General features: G+C 39.2%; 1 protein-coding gene across 3 annotated transcripts in view; it reads right to left on the bottom strand.

Annotated features, from left to right (window-relative positions):
- Nucleotides 1–2,824: 2,824 nt before the first annotated feature.
- Arl13b (ADP ribosylation factor like GTPase 13B) overlaps nt 2,825–22,281 on the bottom strand; it is a 53,909-nt gene continuing 34,452 nt past the window's right edge. Inside the window, exons 6-10 of one of the 3 annotated variants that reach the window (XM_052158695.1) lie at nt 15,645–15,750; nt 12,846–13,068; nt 11,653–11,769; nt 10,647–10,715; nt 2,825–4,816 (exon numbers count right to left, since the gene is read on the bottom strand). In XM_052158695.1, the coding sequence (XP_052014655.1) occupies nt 4,740–4,816; nt 10,647–10,715; nt 11,653–11,769; nt 12,846–13,068; nt 15,645–15,750 (592 nt within the window). In that variant the 3' untranslated portion in view covers nt 2,825–4,739. The remainder of the gene's footprint in view (nt 4,817–10,646; nt 10,716–11,652; nt 11,770–12,845; nt 13,069–15,644; nt 15,751–22,281) is intronic. The other 2 variants (XM_052158693.1, XM_052158694.1) reach the window with 2 other exon arrangements.

Here is a 22,281-nt window from a genome sequence, read left to right as displayed (position 1 = left end):
TACAACCTCTTGGACTGTGCTCTGAGTAGGAGAAAGTCTTGTTGCCATCTAAGAGCAATTAACTTGTGACACTTGGGAGACTGGCAGAGTTCTCATTGCAGTTTTGACTATCAGAAAAGGACCTAATGAAGTTCCACTATAAAAGAGCTTAATAATCACAGATATAATTTTAGGAAATCTTATAGGATCAACATTAAAACTTAAGTCACCTATTTGTCTACATAGCATCACTATAAGTCAGTACATCTTCGTGGATCTCCAGAGATCTGCCCCAAAGGGATGTGCTATTACTTATTGATTATTATATGTATTCAAAAATAACAGGAAAAGCATATTAATAGCAGGAATCTTTACTAAAATTAGTTCCACACAGCCTTGCTGAATGCGGCTCACCTGTCGCGGATTATATAATAATCCAAAGCAGGCATTTCAGTATGATCACCCACGAGTATATTAGCTTGTCTCATATGGCTCCCGACAAGCAAAGACAAGTCGCTCTAACATGTCAGCCTGTCAAGCTGCTGCCCCACCCTCATCCTCACCCTCTGGTTCCTGTTCTCTCAAGATGATTGGTTCTCCACAAATCTCATGTCTCTTCTCAAATTCCTATATTTCTTCTGCCCAGATGACTGCCACATATCCGCCTCCAATTGATTCCCCCTGACTTCATTTAACTGTCCTGAAGTTCCCAATATTAGACACTGTGAACAAACCCTGCACTCCCAGTTACAAAACATAACCAAAGCCAATCCATCTCTTCTCTGACACCCACACCCATTCTCACGGCCAAACCCTCACTTGCACCAAGGTCATCTGACAAACTCTCTCCTAAATTCCACTGACCTCCTTCCTAAATACCTCCACCCATGCTATCCATGTCAGCACCCAGGGCTCCCAGGAGTGCTCTCTTGCTTGGGGTGAATTTTAATAGTTTTGGTGGGATGCACAGTGACAACTAACCAGGACCTCAGGGCGCTCCCAGAGACTAAGCCACCAACAAAGAGCATACACGGGCTGGTTTGAGGCCCTGGGCACACATGTTGCAGAGGACTGCCTTGTATGGCCTGAGTGGGAGAGGATGTGCCTAATCCTAAAGAGCCTTGATGCCCCAGGGTGGCAGGGTCCAGAGGGATATCTTCTTAGAGGCAAAGGGGATGTGGGACAAATTTTTGAGGGGGCACTGGAAAGGGAAAACATTTGGGATATAAATAGATAAAATACTTTATAAAAAGCACTAGCTGCCTGCTCTTCCATAGTTCCTGAGTTTGAGTCTAAGTGATCACACAGCAGTGAAAGACTGTACTGGCTAGTTTCGTGTGTCAACTTGACACAGGCTGGAGTTATCACAGAGAAAGGAGCTTCAGTTGGGGAGGTGCCTCCATGAGATCCAGCTGTGGGGCATTTTCTCAATTAGTGATCAAGTGGGCAGGGCCCCTTGTGGGTGGTACCACCTTTGAGCTGGTGCTCTTAGGTTCTATAAGAGAGCAGGCTGAGCAAGGCAGGGGAAGCAAGCCAGTAAGAAACATCCTTCCATGGCCTCTGCATCAGCTCCTGCTTCCTGACCTGCTTGAGTTCCAGTCCTGACTTCCTTTAGTGATGAACTGCAACGTGGAAGTGTAAGCTCAATAAACCCTTTCCTCCCCAACTTGCTTCTTGGTCAGGATGTTTGTGCAGGAATAGAAACCCTGACTAAGACAAAGACCATCTGGAATTCTAACTCCAAGGAATTCAACAGCTCTCTCTCTCTCTCTCTCTCTCTCTCTCTCTCTCTCTCTCTCTCTCTCTCTCTCACACACACACACACACACACACACACACACACACACAAACTCAATGCAAGAAAAATACCCATCACTCATACCTACAGATAAATTAGAAATCAAAAAATAAAACAGCACTAATTCACAAAAATTATAAATTTGTTTTCCTCAGTACAAAAAGTTGAAAATTGAGGAAAACTTATAAACCACAAGATTTCTTGAAATTTCAGTTAGCACTCTGCTTTGATGGGTTTTTCTGCTATGAACAGACACGGTGACCAACGCGACTCTTATTAGGTCATTTAATCAGGGCTGGTTTACAGGTTCAGAGGTTCAGTCCAGTGTCATCAGGGCAGAAAGCACAGCAGCATCCAGGCAGGCGTGGCTCTGGAGGAACGAGAGTTCTACATCTTTATCCAAAGGAAGCCAGCAGCAGACCACACTCAGGCAGTTAGGAGAAGGGGCTCAAAGCCCACCCTTACAGTGGCAGTCTTCCTCACCAAGGCCACACCTCCTAACACTGCCACTCTCTGAGCCAAGCATATCCAAACCACCACACACTCCATCCAGCTCCACACTCGACATTAATTACATATAATAGCATATATGTAGTACACATATATGGATTACCCAGTAAGAGCACATGGAACTGCCTTGTAAATAAGTTAAAATGTATCTTTGGGCAGAAGGGTTGACAAAATACTGGGAACTAGCAAGAAAAACAAAGCACAATGTTACTTCATACATCCAAGAAAAAGTATGTTACTTTAATCTGCCAATTTAACTCTTTCCATAGTAATAATGAAAAAATCATTTAAAAACCACCAAATAAAAAGAGAAATGGTGGGCTGGAAAGATGGCTCAGCAGTTCACACCGACTGCTCTTCCAGAGGTTCTGAGTTGAACTCCCAGCAACCACATGGTGGCTCACAACCATCTCTAATGGGATCCGATACCCTCTTCTGGTGTGTCTAAGACAGTTAAAGTGTACTCATATATATAAGATAAATGTGAAATATATAAAAAACAGAGAAATGGTATATTGTTGTAAATAATTTTTTATTGTGTGAAATGTTATATAATTCATGATGAATAAGAATGAAAATGTATAACAAAATAAGCACTGAAATATTAAATTCTGATAGGATTTACAAAACAGATTTTTATACAGCTTTAAGAAAACATATTAATTTTTTAGTGCCATAAAAAACATCGATTCCAGTTTATGTTACATTCAATTTTCAAAACTGTTTTCATGAAAGAGAGTCGGTAATTACTGTACTTTATAGTAAACACTGGTAGGAAGCAAGAATATCTTCAAACCAGATGAATATTAAAAGATAGCAAAAGTTAGTTTTAGTTTTAAAACGAAATTTAAATATTATAAAATGAACCAAGAAGGTGAGCACTTGTCCCTCTAAAATCCAGTTCAGAATGTGCATCCTGTCTTGTGATTCTCTTATCTGAGCCACCTGCTCATTCTGCATATAGGTTCTGCATAGAAATTAAACTTTTTTTCCCCATCAGGGTGTGAGTACCATGCACATTCTCATGGATATACCAGGGCCAACTAGCATCATGTGACCTGACTAATCAGCATCCAAAGAGCTAAGACGTGAACACAATATATTATAAACAGTTAAAAGGCAAATGATCAGATATATCTGCCTTAGGTGGACTTATATTCAGAAACTAGTGTATGTCCATTGCCAGTATATGGTACCAATCTTAACAGGGTGATGAGGGACTTGATCTTTGTTATTTTCACCTTGACTAAATGGCATGCCTCCAACTGAATATTACATTATAAATTATTACTAAAATATCTTTACAAGTTTTGGTAAAGAGCAGTTGGACAGAGAGCCTTATGAATGGCACTCAAGAGCAGGATAAGCGTTGTCATCTAGACTTAAGAAGTCAAGTTAGAACTAGTGCTTTAAGAAAAGACTTGCGCCAACATCTTCATTCCTACGGCTGTGCTGGCTAGAAACCCAAAGTCTCTAGGCCTGCAGGAGACTTTACAATCTTTTACCTTTAATTTCACGGCATGAACGAAGGAAAACAACCCAAAGCAGCCAATGAAGCTGCTAACAGCATGCGGCGAGGGCCCCTGAGCTCAGAAAATGCCAGTTCCCATAGTGGGCTCTGTCAGGACTTTGAATCATATCTCAACAGGATACATTTTTACTAATTTAATAACTTTAGTTGCTTCTTAAAAGTATTTCACATGTCTTAACATTTATAGAGATCATCACCAAGGAAAACAGTGATGACAGAACTAAATTATCTCCTTGGGTACCACTTTCAAATCATGTAATTTGGTAGATTAAAGATCCGAGAATTTGCTTTTTAAAATAGTAACTATTTTAAAATTACATCAAGATAGAGTGCACATTTTAGAAACAATGTTATCACAAAGCATACCTGCTTGAACACTTCATGTGTTTTCAGTAAATCAACTTTCTATCCAGACAGTTTAAACAGAGCATCTGTAGAAAGTGCGTAGTCAATACAATAGCAGACTTAAACAAAAGGTTTAGAAAAAAATATAAAAAATAGTTAAAATTTAGATTATAAATTCCCAGGAATTCCCCTTTCATGTACATGTACCTTATACAACATGTTTAATGCATAGAAATACAGATTATTAAATAATCAGGTGTGTAGAGTCCACTGGCTCATCTTCTGAGGTTTTTCTTCAGGAGTATGTCCAAAAGTTGGGCTGTGTAAACCAAAGGACCAGGACTTGCTAACTTGGCTAGTTGCTCTTGTCAGCTACTGGTCATTTTGCTTCCTTTCTGCTTTAACCACAGAACATGGAGAAGCAAATCATCAGGTCAAGTTCTTGGGTGTTCTATCCTCCCTGAAATCATTATGGTTGTCTTGCCCCAGTCATCATCAGCATTAAGGGCTCTTCTGCTTTGGGGAAAGGTCTCAGTTCACCTTGATGATATTAAAAAGACCAACCCACCGACTTGGTTATGAGATCATGTCCTGAGTATCACCATTAGGTCTCTGTCGTACAGCCAGGGGAGGCAGTGGCTTCCCATAGAAATCTGCACGGAGGAGGGAAATGAAAAATATGAAACAGTATGGTACTCAAGTCTTTCCCTGCTAACTGTTTTCCATCCATCATCTTTAGAAGACTAAGATGTAGGCAAATCTCAAGCAAGTGGATAGGTGGGGAAGACAGAAAACAGAAAAAAACTAAATCCAAGAACATTTAAACGAATTCAAAACATAACCAGAGTAAATTCTAAATGACAGGTAAAATGTTGTACAAAATAGGCATAGTTTTTTTTATTACACATTCACATTAGAAAACAAATACAAAACACTGAGAATCTATACCATCTGCTGGTAAGACCTTGTCAGTCACTATTTGTATACACTATTCTTCTAGTGGTCATTACATCTACTTTTGGAGAAAGCAGACTGGGCTTCAGTACCTTATACTTGCACAATTCTGTGCTTTGGTAACTATACTGTTAAAATGGTCTTTTCTTTTGAGTATGTGAAATCCCAGGAAATGAACCCAGAGCCTTGCACTTACTAGGCAAGCACTCTTATTTCTGAGCATATTCCCAGACTTGTAAATTTCCATTTACAATCATTTATAGTCTTCAAAAATATTAGTTATTTATCTTGATGTCTGTGTATGAACAACTTGTGGGAACTGGTTCTCTCCTTCAACTACATTGGTCCTGGGGACTAAACTCAGATCTTCAGGCTTGGCAGCGTAATGAGCCTTGACCAGCTAATATAACTCATGGACTCACATTTCTATCTCTTACTTTGCCACAAATTAGATAATAAACCTAATGCCACATTTAAGTCATTATAAATTATTTTCTAGTGTATTACCTTCAAATTATTTTAGAAGCACAAGTGCTCAAGAGCATTTAAAATAAACACATTAGAAATGTAATGGGGGAATTATTTTCAAGGCAATTGTGAATTCCAAACAAAAATTAAGCTGTTAAGATCCCTAAACTAGTATGTATGGTACTCAAGTCTTTCACTGCTAATTGTTTTATATATAGGCATGTATACTGGTAACAACGTAAAGGTACAGATTCCAAGACCATAAGCAGAGCTAAGTTCAAATCTTGATTCTGCAGTTCAGCGGCACAAAAGCTTTGGCTCTTGATGTTCATATTGTATGACAATTTGGAAGAACTGAAATCGCCAAGCACAATGGCAAGTCCCTCTTACTTACAGTTACAACTGGTATAATGAAGATTATAAGCTATGTCCAATTATCTTGATGAATTAAAAATATTTTTATTAAAAGAACAAATGCATGTACAAAGGATGTCTTTGTTTTTCTTCTGAAAAACCTAGTATGCTTTTGTACTGGGCTTTGCATCACTTCTTTACAAAATTCAGAATCATTCTATATGACAGAGGATTTTAATTGCTTAAACATTTTCCTAGTAGTTATCAAACATTTTTACAATGAGATCTGGAGAGCAGTAAAAGGATATACAAATTTTTATCATCCTTTGGAATATGAAGTTTGACAATATTCTTTAATTTGTAACAGCTGGTATTTTTGACCACCAGAAACTCTGATTTATTTTTCATAATGTGGAGTATAGAACACATTGATGAACTACAAACTGAAAGTGTTTACAAAATAGACACAGATTCTCATCCCTTGTCTGTTTGAACGCCTCTGTCCTACCTGATACATGAAGAAAGCTTTGTAAGTGGTCAAAGTGATGTAAAAACCATCAAGCTCTCACCAGCGCAGATGACTACAATCACAGTCAGACTCCCTCAAGCTGCGTTCAGTCTGATATGGCAACTGTTGTAGAAGTCGGTAAAGCTGACCTCCCAAGCCACATGCACTTGATCTGCATCACTCACTCGCTCACACATACCAGGCAGCTACTGTGGATCTGTCATCAGACTTTTGTCCACATACTTCTATATATAATGGGAAAAGAAATGTGTTCAAAGTTAATAAAAAAAGAAGAGGGTCTGAGAAGGTGGCTCTGAGGCTCTCGTCACTAGCTGCTCTTCCAAAGAACTGGGGTTCATTTCCTAGCAACCTTAAGATGGCTCACAACATACATGTGTAACTGAAATTCTAGGGGGATCGGATGCCTTCTTCTGACTACCATAGGCACACACATGGTACACAAGACTTGCAGGCAAAACACTCATACACATAAAGTCATTTTTTATCAATTACATCAAAGTAACATTTTGCCCATGTATTAAATAAATATTAGCTCATGAAAACTTACTAATAGTAAACCTTAATATTTTAAATATATGTAAGACCTTCAGTATTTAGCCAAAGGTCAGAATTCCAAGTTCAATGTTTTCTATCATTTAAAATTTCCCTTCTTACCCACTATGTAACTTTATGCCATTTTTCAAACCAACTATTGTTCTTTTCTAAATCTGTTGTGTTTGGTTGTGATCTCTCTTCTTTAGAAAGACTCTCATGAAGCTTAAGCTTAAGTTGGGCCTGGAATCCCCAACCTTCCTTCTGGCCTCCACCTTCAATGGTGCTAGGATGATAGGCATACTTACTTTTGAATCCTGTTTCTCTTTGCCCTTCTTATTCTTTGAGTTCCCATCTCTTACGCCTCTTTCTATAACTGCCTTACTCCAATTCTGAACTAAAGAACTTATTGTCATAGATATTACAGTATACCTGAGGACTATTTTTTCTATTAAATTGGGTAAAGTGCATGTCTTACTCATCTTGACATAAGAAATTTTAGCTGATGTCAAATATAAAATATGCACAGTTGTTGTTTAGGTTTGAAATGATATCCGCCCTGCCCCAGCTCACATGTTTCAATACATTAGTCATGAATAAGTGGTGCTGCCATTTTGAAGGCTGTGGAGCCTACAGAAAATTAGTAGCAGAGAAATGGAGTCCTTGCTATCATAACAGAGAAATCGCAGTCCTTACGATTATCTGGTTCTTAGACCTTTACATCTAGTTTTTAGGACTGACACAAAAGAGTTTGGAGATACTGACTAAAGAAACCCTAGAATGCTATAAATACAGAAGAATGGAAACTGTGCTAGATATCAGCAAGTCGAGGAAAACATCTAGAAGAATGCAACAGAAATGCATTCCATGAAGGTCATGGGCATGGAGGGTCAGAAGAAACAAGCACTCTACTGGAACTGGGTAAGAGGTCATTTGTACCACATTATGCAAAGAATCTGACCACATCCTCTCTGACCTGAATTTGTAAGTAATAGACTTGCATTTGGTGTTTTGCATTCAGGCTGGGAAATGGTTATTGTTAGATGCTTCCAGCCAATTCACACTTGTGAACAGAGCACAGAGTGGAACAGAAAGACAGAAGAAGCTGTTTGGTCTGAAAAAGGAAAGGAATGCTTTTAACACATAGCGAATGCACACACTGTAGGCCTGACTGCTAAAGGGATTAGGACCATGAAGGAGAAGCTACATACTTCATAACTGCATTGTAACAATAGTAAGGGTAAACTGAAGCCTTCAGCTACAGAGAAGGTCCTAAGAATATAAAAGTACAAACTCACTTGAATAACTTTCATTTACAAAGAGAGAACAGAAGAGGTGACCTTAGGAAAACAGCCACCTGCAGAAACATTTTGTAGCAAGGCAGAAACACTCAGAATGCTACAGTCTTAGTCCATAAAAGTTCAGCACTCTCTTCAGCCGGCAGTAGAACTTGTCACTGTCCTTGTAGGGAAGGTTTTGCAGGCACACAGAATGCAAGAGTTATAGATCACTGAAGCCTCTGTGGAGTGCAGAGAACAGCCTGAGGCACAGGTATGCCAAGCAACGGCAGATTTCTGACAGTGTGGTCCACAAAGCCATGAAGGCTAGGCCTAAGCTTATACACTGGAAATGCCAGAACACAGGATGTCTGTGAAAGAACACTGCAGGCACTGGGGACCAACCTCAACAGAAAGGCCACGCTTGCTGCAAATGGCAGAGCCGAAGGCACAGAGCAGAAAAAGACCCTCAGAGCTGACAGGATAGAACCGAGTGCCTTGTATGGTGCACACAAACCTGGAGGATTTAGTACTCACTCTACTAGGCAGTGGCCTTGCTTCACATCCATCGGGGAAGGCAGCATTTATTCTGTGCCATTTTATATTGGACGTATGTAACTTTCTTTTTGATTTTAGGTGGCACACATCTAAGAGACTGCCTTGGGTTTCAAAAGGAACTTTGAACTTTGGAATCTGCATCATGCTGGGACTGGTCAGACTGCATGGACTGGTCAAGTTCTCGTGAATGTATCTTCACTGAGATGGACGTGAACTAACAGGGTCCAGAAGCAGCAGGTCACATTTTCATTCAGAACTGTCCCTATGTGCCAGGGTCTGTGGACCCCTGCCAATGACACTGTTTTAGCACCATCAGGAGATGGAGGAGGTGACTAGGGACAGCCTCTGATGGCCACGCCTGCTCTGGTTCTGGATCGAGCAGTCTCTGCCTTCTGTCTGCCGCCGTGTTATCAAGTTGCCACTGCCAGCTCTCTGCTCCAGGGACTGAGTCATTCTGCTATGGCTTGCCTCCCATGGGGAATAAAAATCCTTCAGTAGCCATGAAACAAACTACTTTGTTCGCCTAGTAAGCTGTTTTGTCTGATATTGCCATAGCACTGTGAATCATGACTAAGAAAGGTGCTTAAAACTGGAATTCAGTAAGAAAACATATTGGTCTTGTGAAAAATTATTTTTCTATATATGTATATGTACTCATATAAATGGATGAACTCTAATACTATTTTCTGATACTGAATATGTAAATTGATAATGTATTTTAATGTGACTAAAGTCAGGTTATATAATATAATAGGATCTAACCTGTCAATAAAAATAATTAAAGTGTAAAAATCAGTGAATAAAAGAGAAATAGTAATCTACTAGAGCCATTATATCAGCCACTATCCTACAGGCTAACAAGAAACCCATCTACAAATACACAGTTTCTAACTTCCACTAACAATTCAGTAGAAACCATTAGTGACCTGTACAGTGTCCTGAAATGGAAAGCAAGAAGTAGGCTTGAATTCTTTTGAATAATATGTTTCAGTCTGACATGGGGGAGAGATTTCACAATGCTTTTTCTAAGGACTGAATGTCTTTTTTTACTAAGTGATCCTTTTAGGAAACAGAGTTCTATTAAGTTAGCAGAGGAAGCATATTGGACACTCTCCATGAACAAGCGCATGGAGCTACAGTTAGACTTACTCTTTTGCACTCTAGGTACAATATAAAAACCTTGATTTCTGGTCAGAAATGACACCTTCCTGTGAGTCCTTCCTATCTTTTCCTTGGCTTTATTTCTTGAGGTTCTAATGCAATGCACTAAATAGATTACAGCTACATGATTTCATCAAGACTGCTTTCTAGATTTAATAAAGCCTTCAAGAGAATTACTGTTTAGCCTAATTTTATTTGGTTTACTAATTTGGACTCTCATTTTATACACTGTGATGATCTAGACTTCATTTTAATGTTTAGTAACTGGACATTGTATTAAGAGCAATTATGTTCTTTATCACAGCGTACTGAACATGAGCATGGCCTGACAGTTTTCTAGCATAGTAAGTAAAACTGCAGTTGCGGGAAAACTTTTTTCATAATTGGTTCTATAAAAGAATATCATGCATAAACACAAGAATGAATCTTTACATATTTGTACTGAGATAAAAATGTGAAATTATATAGCTATAAGGTACATTTAAAAATTAAAAAAATAAGGTAAAATGAAAGTTAAAAGTATAATGGAAAAGATGGTAGTGGATCTGAAAGCTACCAAAAATAAAATCCTAAAAACTTAAAGTTACAAGATGAAGAAAAGTGGATGTAACATGCACAGGTGATATTTGAAAAGTGGTCCTTTTGCATTACCATTATGACGTGTTTCACCAAGTGGCTCAAGTTTTGGAAGTCTAGTGACTTTGGGGGTTCCCCAGCCAACTAAAGGAAAGAAAAACATTTAGAAGCTCTGTTAAATGAATACTTGTTAAGGTCTTTTCAGAGGATCCCTCTTGACAGAAAATACATTTAACATTTCATGTCAGTGAACAATTCTGAACAGCCACGTATCCATTTTCAGTTGACTTTCCATGCACCATCTTACTACTGGACGCTGACATGTGCTTCAGCAAGCACACACACTAGCTCTTAACTCACTTTTCATAGCAACCTCACCCCTCTTGTTACTACCACAAATTCCTATTGCCTGCCATTGAAATGCCTAGCGGAGACTAAAAGAATTATTTTGTTAAAAGGAACACTAGGAATGAATATTGTAAAAGTTCATAGTCAAAACTTACCATTTAGAGCGTTGCCAGCAAGACTACAAGGGGATTATGAATGCGCATTTATCATTTAGTTGACACATATTTACCAACAACTCTAAGGCTTGGGGCACTGCTCAATGCTGAAGTCTACTTCCAGGTTTTGAGTTGCTGTATCCCACATTACCCATTAACCCATGTAACATCTTAGGGGGTACAGATGCATACTGCATTTATACCAAGGAAATCACACACTTATAGAACTTTTAGGACGAAATGATTAAAGATCCACCATTTAAAATCTCATCCTAGTTTCGAATCCACCAAACTTCAATTCCCTTCAGCAATGTGAAATATGAGAATTCAAACAGAATGTGATCACATCTAGAATTATTGTGCAAAGTTATTCTAATACATTTTACCATTTTATTCTTAAAGCAACACTGAAATGTTAACAAACTTTGGATAACATGGGACAGTAAAAGATTCTTCCTCACAACTTGACAAAATAATGAAAATGCTAATGGAAAACTAATTTCTTCTTCCTTTTCCCCCCTTTTTCTGTAGTGCTGAAAGCAGTGTTTCTACATCAGTGTCAAGATGTGTGTACTCACCAGGAGGGGGAGGTGGGGGCGGTGTGGGACTCTTAGGAACAGACTCATCTGTATTGACCGGTTCTACCCGGTGACTCCTTTTCATTCTTAGTTTCTTGGTTTTCTTCTTACTGTTATCTAGAAGAACACAGGTATGGAACTTTATATCATGAAAAAGTAAACTCCTATAATGTAAAAACGAACAATAAAATGAGAGTATTGGTAGTATTACCACCATAACTGCCTCTGCTCACCATTGAGAATTCCCTTTGACAACCAAATATGAAGGTCCATATACTAACAACACACTTCCGATGGCAGACAGAATAAGCATATGATGAATGAATGAATGAAGTACAGTCAGTCAAAAGCCTATTTCAATTTCAAGGAGAGAGGCCTTCATTCCAAAGTTAACTTGTATTTCTGCCAAACTCAAAGTCATCTTAAACAACACTAATTGTCCAACTGTAAGTGTAGGAATTTTCAAAACACTCAGAAAGTCATGCAAAAAAAAAAAAAAAAAAAAAAAAGGAAGACAGTGATTCTTCTCAGGAGAGATATGTAGATGAGTGATTCTAAGGAACAATACTCCAAAAATAACCATTTGAGATACAACTAAGAGTCTAATCAAATCTAAAAACATTACTCATTATAATAATTCCTGCACAAGATATGTCCAATATAAGTATATATAACCAATATCACATTGGTAGACCTAGCAGAATCTTTTATTCCCAAGAAAACAAAAACAGACACCATACAGACGCTCACAGAAACACACATCAACATTTTAAGGTTCTCTATAATAATGTATAAATTCTAATAACATAAAAGCAAAATTTTACAGTATATTAAACAAGTCTAGAACAAAGTTATAAAAAACATTTTAACTAAAACTTCTTAAATCCTACAATTTATTTCATCTGTTTAAATATACATGCATCACATTAGATACATAACATTTTCTAAAATGAAAACTCTCTGTAACATAAGCAATAACCTACATGGGTGAAAGCTACAAAGGTATAGAAGAGACAAATATGTCTAGAAAACAATTATTTTTCAAGTGAGCAAATGTGGTGGGAATCGTCTCAGTTTGTGTAGAATCAAAACAGAGCTAGAAAGTACTATGGAGCCATTTCTGTGACCTCGGTCAAAATGAAATCAAGAACAGTTTTCCTTTCCATATGGAAAGTATGACAAGCCAAACTTACCCCCTGCCTCTGACGCCTGCTGGTCATGCTCTTCCTCATCATCCAGCTGCTGTGACAGTGCCTCCTTGTAGCTCTCCACCACTCCCCCATCAGGGCTCTGGAGGCAGCCGTCTGATTCATTCCGCAGCTCTGCCTGCTCCTGCCCCACTCTATGTTCTGGAAGGCCAACATCACAGTCCTCCGTGGTCTGCTTCTTTTTCTCTTTTTCTTGCTTCTTTTCATTCTAACAGAAATGAAGTACACTTATCTTTACACAACGATGGCATTTAAGGTCATTTCAAGGAAGAAATCAAGCAAGAGCCTTGGTGATTCAGTTGACACTGTGGATTGAGTTCACTTGCACACTGAATTGAGACTGTATCATTAAGACATATTAATTGCTAAATATCCACTACAACGGTATAAAAAGTACTACCGGTGGTTTCATAATCTAGAGATGACTATATTCCATTTATAATTATGGGATGTCCTCCGCCTCTCCTATACCCATAGAGACACACGCCAGCAAACATACATGAATGTGATTCGGTATGTTGTCCTCCACCTCTCCTATACCCATAGAGACACACACCAGCAAACATACATGAATGTGATTTGATATGTTGCACTTCACTACTAAGGATGTAGTCTACCATGTCTGAATAGCTTTCCTGAGCCAGGAGTGAAATGGGGGCATTGCCCTTTCTAATATGGCTTCCTTTTCTGCCTGATCTGAGGATCCTGACCCCCAATCTTCTACCTGAGAAATGCCATGGAATCCTTGGAAGAAATTACAAGTTCAACTTCCTAGAATGTCTCTCCATGCAAATGAGGTATCCCCAGAACCTTACATCCCATCCAATGAAAGTTCACCCTAAGAAGAAAGGGTTCTTCCCATTCTCCACATAAAGCCCTTGATTCACCCTGAATAAAGTGTATGCCCACAAGCTGTTTCACTGAACCTCATCTAACAGAGCTGCTTCACTGACTAGCATGAGAGCCCCACCCCACCTCCACAGGGATCCTGCTGACCAACCTAGTCTAGACTGTTTCATTCTCCTCAGCCTGGTGTGCTGCAGTGTCTGGAGGGAAGAAGAGGAAAGCGCAACCACATCTATACACATATATGCTCCTATTGTTTTATCAACTGAATTAATATTTCTTTGTGTGTGTTTGTGATATATATATATAACAAATATATATTAACATTAATGACAAATACACATATAATTTGTATATAATATCACATATAATACTACATATATTACATATATATTACAAAGATATTAATATTGATGACAAATACATATAATATCATATATATCACATATATTATATATGATATTACATATCATATATTATTACAAATGTTATACATATAAACTTGATAATGTGGGTGTATGCATATATGTGTGAGTACAAGTTTTTGTAGAGTCTAGAGGCTGGCAGTAGGAGGCTTGATGCAAGGTCTCTATGTGCCCCTAAAGCTAAACTAGGCTAAATAGGCTAAGGAGCTACATAGATCTGTCTCCATATCTCCCAGCATATATGTTACAGGCACATTCCTCTTTGCCCAGATTTTTACACGGTTCTATGGATCTAAATGCAGGTCCTCATGCTTATGGGTAAGTGAACTTACCCACTAAACTCTCTCCCTAATCTCCCAATTATATTAATATTTTTCAATGGCTGTATCATCATAGGAAGAGAGTGAATGTCTATTGCTGACATGGGCTTGGCCATGTCAAGACTGCAGTACTTCAGACTATGGGAATGGCAAAGGGACACCCCGGTCCACCCTTTCCCTATCCCAGCAGGAGGTTCAGAAGGATGGAAAAGACTTCCTCAGGGTCCAAATAACCATGTTGACAGTGTGTGCAGAAAATGTACATGCTAGGTCCCCTGCCCCTTGTTTCTGATTGGAAGACTGCTCCCTACAGAGACAGTTCCTACTGACAGTAGCTAACCCTGCCTCCATGCTCAGCAGTATGCAGCAAGGTTGCTTCCTTGGTCCCCTGAAAGCACTACCCCCTGCTCAGTTCTATATAACAAACACTTTGTCATGACTATACGTTTGTTATTACTAGACAAGATTATTAAACACTTTTGTGGTCATACCCTCTCCCACATTTGGGAAATGAGTCCTTCCTTTGGTAATCTAATACCCAGGATTTTTTATTCTTATAGTAATTTTTAGTACTACAGTCACAGGACTGTGTATCTGGTGTGTCTCTTTTAGCATTAGGGTTTATTTATTTACTTCCTTAATTATTTATAGTTTCTATTGTATATTTTACCTGTTTCTAAATGTACATGTAATAACAGCTATTTTTCACTTTATGGTTTGTAGCTTGAGTGGTTTTCATTGTAAAGTTGTTATGCCAATATATAAAACATGAGTATAATATTATTTAAAATAAAAACATTAAATTCTATTTTCCATGATCAAAGAAAAAAAATAACATCAATAATGTTTCAAAAAAGAGCAAATGTTACTACTACAAAAACAGGGCAAATAGATTTTTATTAAAAATACTATGACATATTCAGCTTCTATTTTTATTGCTGTATACTTTGAAGTCATTTCTCTTTTTACAGGTGATTGTGTAAGTGAAGCACTAGCTCTGTTACTGTGCCGCATTCCCCAGCTCCCGATGTGACCCATGAGCAGCACAGGGTCACTCTGCATGCTGTCACAGGCCTTCCGAGTGCACTGCAAATGCTCTCTGGGCGACTCCTCCACTGCCCGGCCTGATGTCCCAACAGCTAACCACCTGCCTAAGCGTCCCACATAGAAACCCCACGTGCCATACGTCATACCTCAATGATTACAGCTGATATGGGTTGGAAAGGATTCGCAGGAACTGGCCCTGAGTCCGTCTCAGCCAGACCACTGGTCCCATCAAGTTCTGTCTGCTCTCGTTCTCTATTTGTGGGAGGAAAAAAAATTCCTTTTGAAAAGGTCCTGAACCATTTTTACTTTAAATATCTCCTCATGGCTTTTAATTAGAGCAGCATTTCAAGAAGGCGTGCTGATAATAGGATGCTATGCTTCTATAAGAATGAATCACTTGAATTTTAAAAGAAATCCTAAGCGGAGGAAGAACCCTGGCTAACACTGACCTCCCAGTGTCTGAGTAAAAAGTCAGTGTAACAAATGAGAAAAGCTATTCCAAGGACAGAAAGCTGGGAGAAAGCGGGGAAGCACCAGGAGGTGATGAGGAAGCAAACCAATACGAAGTGGAAAAGGCTCACACAAGCCCAGAGCTGCTCTGGGTATCAACCTTAGCTGCCTCTAAGGAGGAGAACGCCATGCTGGAAGCTGCAACCCTAGGATGAGTGTGAAGGCACTGGCAATACATGTCATAGCACAGACTCAAGTTCTTCCCGCAACACGTGTCATAGCAGCAGACTGGAAGTTCTCACTACAGGAGAAACCCAAACTTCTCCAGCTGTGAATCCAGAATAAGTTTGGTCTCAATGTGACACTTGTCCCTAAAAGTCCCCAAAACCCTACTATCAGGGAAACTGTGCCGACTGCTCAGCTCAGCAAACACTCCAATGGTTCCAACCAGAAGCCATTCTGAGAAAGGTCCTATTTCTAGGAACTAAACTGCTATAGGGGTCAAAAACAGGTGAAGGATCGATCACATGACTGAGGGCCCTAAGAACCCTTGGTAACAGTGGTAAGGTGGAGCACCACCAAACAACAGTTGTACACAGGGTTCCGCGTGACAAATCATCTGAGAGGTTCAAGCAGGAAGGGTGGGCTGAGGTATGGAGGGGAGCGAGATGCTCAGGCGGATGGAGGGTCCTACTCTGTGAGGAATGAAACTAGGTGCAGCAGCTCCCAGGCTGCCTCTGCTGTTTCCCAGAATTCCCTGTTCCAATTCTTTCCTTCACTGGCTTGGGGCATTCCACCACAGCTTGGAGATGTGCCATGCCCTGCAGGCCTGCAGGCCTCAGAAGGCCGCACATACTGCCTGGCAGTCCACAGACTGCTGAGGATCCACAAGTGCTCTTGGCAGCCAGACTTTGGCCACGCCTCTGCTAAAGGATTAACAAACCCTGTAGAGTCACCACTAATTAACCTGTGTGGTAGGACACAGCTGGGGAGCAGCCTGGATACTGACCTAAATTGTTGGGGCAGAAGCAAGGAGGACTGACTGAAGATTGGTTTCAGCTACAACTCACTGGCCCTTCCCACCTTGTGGGCTCCATTAAAACACCCCACAGGGAGTCAGTCCCAGGACTGTGGCTGAGAGGGCTGTTAGGTTTTTCCTCTTCTAATTATGTTAACTTGCTGTTGTATTCTTTAACTGGGTCTTTTCTTTTTCTCATCTGTTTTCCTTTTTTTTTTCCAAGTCTTTAATCCTCTATTACTGTTAGTCCCTAAACTTTTATTACTCTTTAACGTTTTCCTTTACTGAACAACGCTACATTCACTTTCCTCTTCTGGTGTTCTTAGTAATAGCGTAGTTGTTCCTTCTAACTGGTTCATGCATTTCCATGAAAACAAATATAGCACTTTCAACACAGAAATGTAACTATGAAAAACAAGGCCAAATGACTCGTGCCAGAGCCAGTAACTCAAATTGCAAAGGTAGAGCACGCCTGTGAGTCCCGTGCTCAGAGGCTGCACGGGGATCACTTGGTCCAACGTTCATTCTTTCGGGCTGGAGAGATGGCTCAGCTTTTAAAGGCTAGGCTCACAACCACAAATATAAGAATTATTCTTTCTATCAGCACATGCCAGGGTACATTTTCCCAAAGACAAACTGTCCACTGTAGAACAGGGTTAATAACTGCCACGGTAATGAACATTGCATTCACACATCTGCTTACATGTGGACTGACGAAGCATTTCTTAGTGTTATAACAAGCATCAGTGGTTTTGCTGTCCCACATGTAATGTGCTTTGATGATTACCACCCTTCCTACTAATTGCTTTAGTCCCTGCCCCCCATCTCACATTCCCTCTTTGACTTTCAGATAGATCAGCTTTTCTTTTTTATTTAGGACTCACACATGCAAGGAAATACACAGCCCTTAACTGACCTAATTGGGCTTACTTCTCTTAGCCTGCTGACCATCTATTTCATTTTGCAAAAGTGACATAATTTCTTTCATTCATGTCTAAATAATATTCTACTTGTGAAAGCATATGAAAAGAAATAAACAGAAAAATGTAAAGTTATATAAACATGGAGATTGGAAAGTGGACCTTTAAAGCAAACAGTAGGTCAGCAGAGAAGTGCTTCAACAAAAATCACACGGAAGAAGGACGCTGCAAAAGTAATCCAAGGAGGAGGGGCTTCCACTCGCAGATATTGGAAGAGCTCTGAAATGTCCATGCGGTGGAGCACAGAATCATCATAATCCCCATCAATACACCCAAACACAGAACAAGAAAGAGCCTCAGAATACTGCAGAAGCATAAAGATCCAGAGAGTCCAAAGTCAAAGGAATAATGCTAGCTGTCCTCTAACACCCAATTTCAAAATGAACTCAAGTGACAAAGAAAAAAACTAACATACAAACCGTATACCTTAGAAAAGAAGCACGTGAGTCAAACAATAGTGTAGACCACTCAAAAACAAGTCTACGCATCTATAACCATCTGAAGGTCATTACCTATCTCTCCATTGTTAAAAAAAAAATCAACTCAAAAGATTTAGAAGCCTCACTGAAAAAAATGAAACTACTTTAGGCAATCACAGGAGAATACTTCAAGGTCTTAGGTAAGCAATTTCCCAAACAGGACCCAGTGTTTTGGAGAATAAAAGCAAGAATTTGCAAAGAGAATTACCTTAGTGTTGTGCAGAGGAAAGAAAACAATAAACAAAGTGAAAGGAAAATGTGCAGAACTGGAGAGAACCATTGCCCTGCCTGCTGTCTTCTGACAGAAGGCTGGTATCCAAAATAAAGGACTCAAAAAGGTAATAACAAATAACAAGAAATCTACTAATCTACCAGGCAAATTCTTAGAACAGTCACTTCTCAAAAGTGCAAATATCCAAATAAAGTGCTGAGATTTTTAGTGTTCACAGAAATATCAGTGCTACACTTAAGTTCTATCTCACTCCAGCTGGAATGGTCACCATCATGAAACAAACAAAATGCTGACTGGCAAGGATGTGAGGGGTGAGAGACAAAGGAATAGTCCCAGCTGGTAGGAATAGCGAGGTGTATAGCCACAATGCAAAGCAATGTGGGAATTGTTGAAATAAAACAAAACAAAATAATCAAACAAACAAAAACCCCACTAAAACTAAAAATACCATATGATCCAGCTACACCACTTTGGGTATACACCTAGAGAAAATGTGCGCACAAAAGGTCCACTTGCAGATTCAAGTTTACCACACACTGCTTACATTCACCACGTTATAGAATCAGTCTAGATGCTCAGCACCAGATAGCTATAATATATGTAATAATTATATATAACATGCATAATAATTTTATCTATATTGTATCCTGGACAAACACATGGATACAGTAATGTTTTATTCATCCATAAAAGAAATTAAGCCATTTGAAAAACAATAAATAAAGCCAAAAGTTATCATGTTAAGCAAAATGAGTCAACTAGAGAAAGTTAAAGACTGCGTATCTTCTGTAATACGTTGGGAAGAAATAAAGAGGGGGCCGATCATCAATTGGAATGTTGAAGCAGTATTATGGAAGACCAGGAACGGTGAGGGAACAAGACAAAAGAGGTTACAGGAAGGGTGGACATAGCACATTACATGTAAGTGTGGAAATGTCTCAAAACCCATTAATATGTTCCAATAATTATAACACTGGGAAATACTTCTCTAATCAGCTCGTATATAGAATACAGTTCATTGCTATATTAATTAACTATGTTCTGTGATGAAAATATTTACCTTTTCATTCTGAACCTAGAAAGCCAAACTATGGAGATTTTAGTTTTGCCACCTATTATGACATTTACCCTAGAATTTTGAGCCTCAGCCTTCCTGCAGATGAAATTCCAAGAGACATTTTATAGGGCTTTTTCAATATCAGGGAAAGTAGTTCATCTGAAAATACTCTATAAATGAACATACATATAGCACAGACACTGTTGTTACTCATCTATCTGTAACAATTTTAAGTTTAAAAGAATAGCATACATGTTCATATTGAAATACTATATTCTGACGGGTAGTGGTGGGGCATGCCTTTAATCCCAGCATGTGGGAGGCAGAGGCAGGTAGATTTATGAGTTCAAGGCCATCCTGGTCTACAGAGTGAGTTCCAGGACAGCCAAGGCTAGCTACACAGAGAAACCCTGTCTTGAAAAACCAAAAATAATAAAATAAAATACTATATTCTATTCCTTAAAAATGCCAACATTTCCTACGGAGATCTCTCATCAGGAGCTGCTCATGCTGCATGTAGCCCAGAAACTCAGGAAGTCCTCCTACTCATCCTCCATACAGCTCAGAAAGCTACATAGGCTACTTAGTTATTCAGCACACAGCTGGAAGCCCAGGTGGGCCACCTGATCCCTTCCCTTCAAGAGGCAGGTGAATATGGTCAAAATAAGTCGGACAAACTTTCAAAAGAAGTAATTCTAAAAACAAGAAAAACATAAGAAAAGACCATTCATTCCATTTTCTGGTATTAGGAGAGACCTAGAAAAAGGCATGATTATGTATGTCACTTGGAATCTGGTAGTTGGAGAGTAATTTCCACACATATTTCTTTTCTTTAAATCCTATCTCTGGATTATATAAAAGGTACCACCAGAAAGCTTCCTACACAATGTTAAAGAAGCCTCCAAAAGTCCCAAGAGTAGGGAACGACTTAAAGATAGTTTGTAAAATCATATAGAAGGCCAATATTACGAAGGCAGCTCAACTACAAATCTTATAAAAATTTAGTTAAAAAAAAATCTCATTTTCTCCCATTCCAACATGAAACAAAGTGATAAAGTAATTTAAGATCAAGTATTACACATAACTCTATTAAACTCTCAGCACTTTCTTATGGCATTAAGATATTTTTAAAATGATTGGGAAATAGTATTTTTGCAATCATTTTTTAACTTGGTGAATTTAGTTTAAATGCTTCCCTTCAGAGTATTTTAAAAATATCTCTTAAAAGATATTTGAGTCTGAGCCTGAGCAAGGTCCTTCCAGAACACCCAAGTTCAGTTCTCAGCACCCACATTGGGTGGCTTACAACTGTAAGACCAGCTACAGGGAATGCCATGCTGTTGTTCTCCCTGTATTCATGCACTCAAGTATACAATTCTGTTGTGGACGGCCCGGGGCTGCCTGTATTTTGATGTTAATTCAGCTTTCTCAGGAGGGGCAGAATGAGTCAGGAGTGAGGAATGAGTCACGTATTCAGGTGACTTCTTGTGAACCTCCCTCCAATGAATAAAGGGACCAATCACTGGGTGACTAGGCAGGACTTCCTGGTTGCACCGAGGAAGAGAGGAAGCAGGAAAGAGTAGGCGGGACTTTTGGCCAGGGATAGCTACAGGACAAGATGTAGGTACTAGCATCTTCCAGATTAGATGACAAATGCACCAGGATTTGTGAGGATTTAGATTTAATATGGCTTACAAGAATTGATGCACCCAGAGATTGAGTTATCATTGTTTCTGAACTAAGTTTGTGTGGTACTTTCCTTCATGTAGTGGTTCGACTGGGTTCCAGAGAGAAATATACAGCAGCAAAATGTGGGTTTGCCAGATGTGCACAACAAAGGTTGTGGGGGTTTTGAAGCATGGGGCTGGCATGGTAGTGACTGGACAGTGGGAACTTAGCTATCTGGGTGGAGAGATTTTGGAGCTCTGGTCAGAGAGTCTCCACAAGATAAGAATTGGCTGGCCAGCCTGCCAGGACAGAGAGTAGCTAGGTGTAGCACGGGAAATTGCCACACTTTTTTAATATTTCCAACAACACAATCTCACAAAGATACACACATATGTATATAATAAATCTAGAGGAGCACCTCAAGACAATGCACCTTTTTAATAAAATTAAGTGTTCAAGATCTATCTGGTTTGAATTAATCTATCCAATAACATCTCAGCTCTATGTTGAGAGTAGACAGACTCCTCATTTTATTTCATTTCAACACATTGAATCTAGTAATTCTTTGCTGAGGATTCCTGAACATCAAAGGATGGTTTACTACAACCCCACCTCAAAACCAATAAAATGTCTCTAGACATACCTTCTTCCTGAAGCAAAATCTCCCTGCACTTTAAGAACTACTCTCAAGTTACTCACTTCAGTAGGTACAAATTTAAAACCTTGGGAAGGAGATTACTCTATAAGAAATATACTTAGCTACTATAACAGCCCCAGAAAAATGTCAGAAGCCCCTCACTTGGCCTGGAGACAGGGCTCCACGGTAGAATGCTTGGCTAGCATCATGCACAAAGCCACAAGCTGAATCTCTTAGCACCACAAAACAAAGGTACATTCTA

Source organism: Apodemus sylvaticus, chromosome 15 (genome assembly GCF_947179515.1).
Source record: "Apodemus sylvaticus chromosome 15, mApoSyl1.1, whole genome shotgun sequence".
Classification (NCBI taxonomy): domain Eukaryota; kingdom Metazoa; phylum Chordata; class Mammalia; order Rodentia; family Muridae; genus Apodemus; species Apodemus sylvaticus.
Note: the sequence above shows the minus strand (reverse complement) of the source record. Positions and strands in the feature narration are given on the sequence as shown.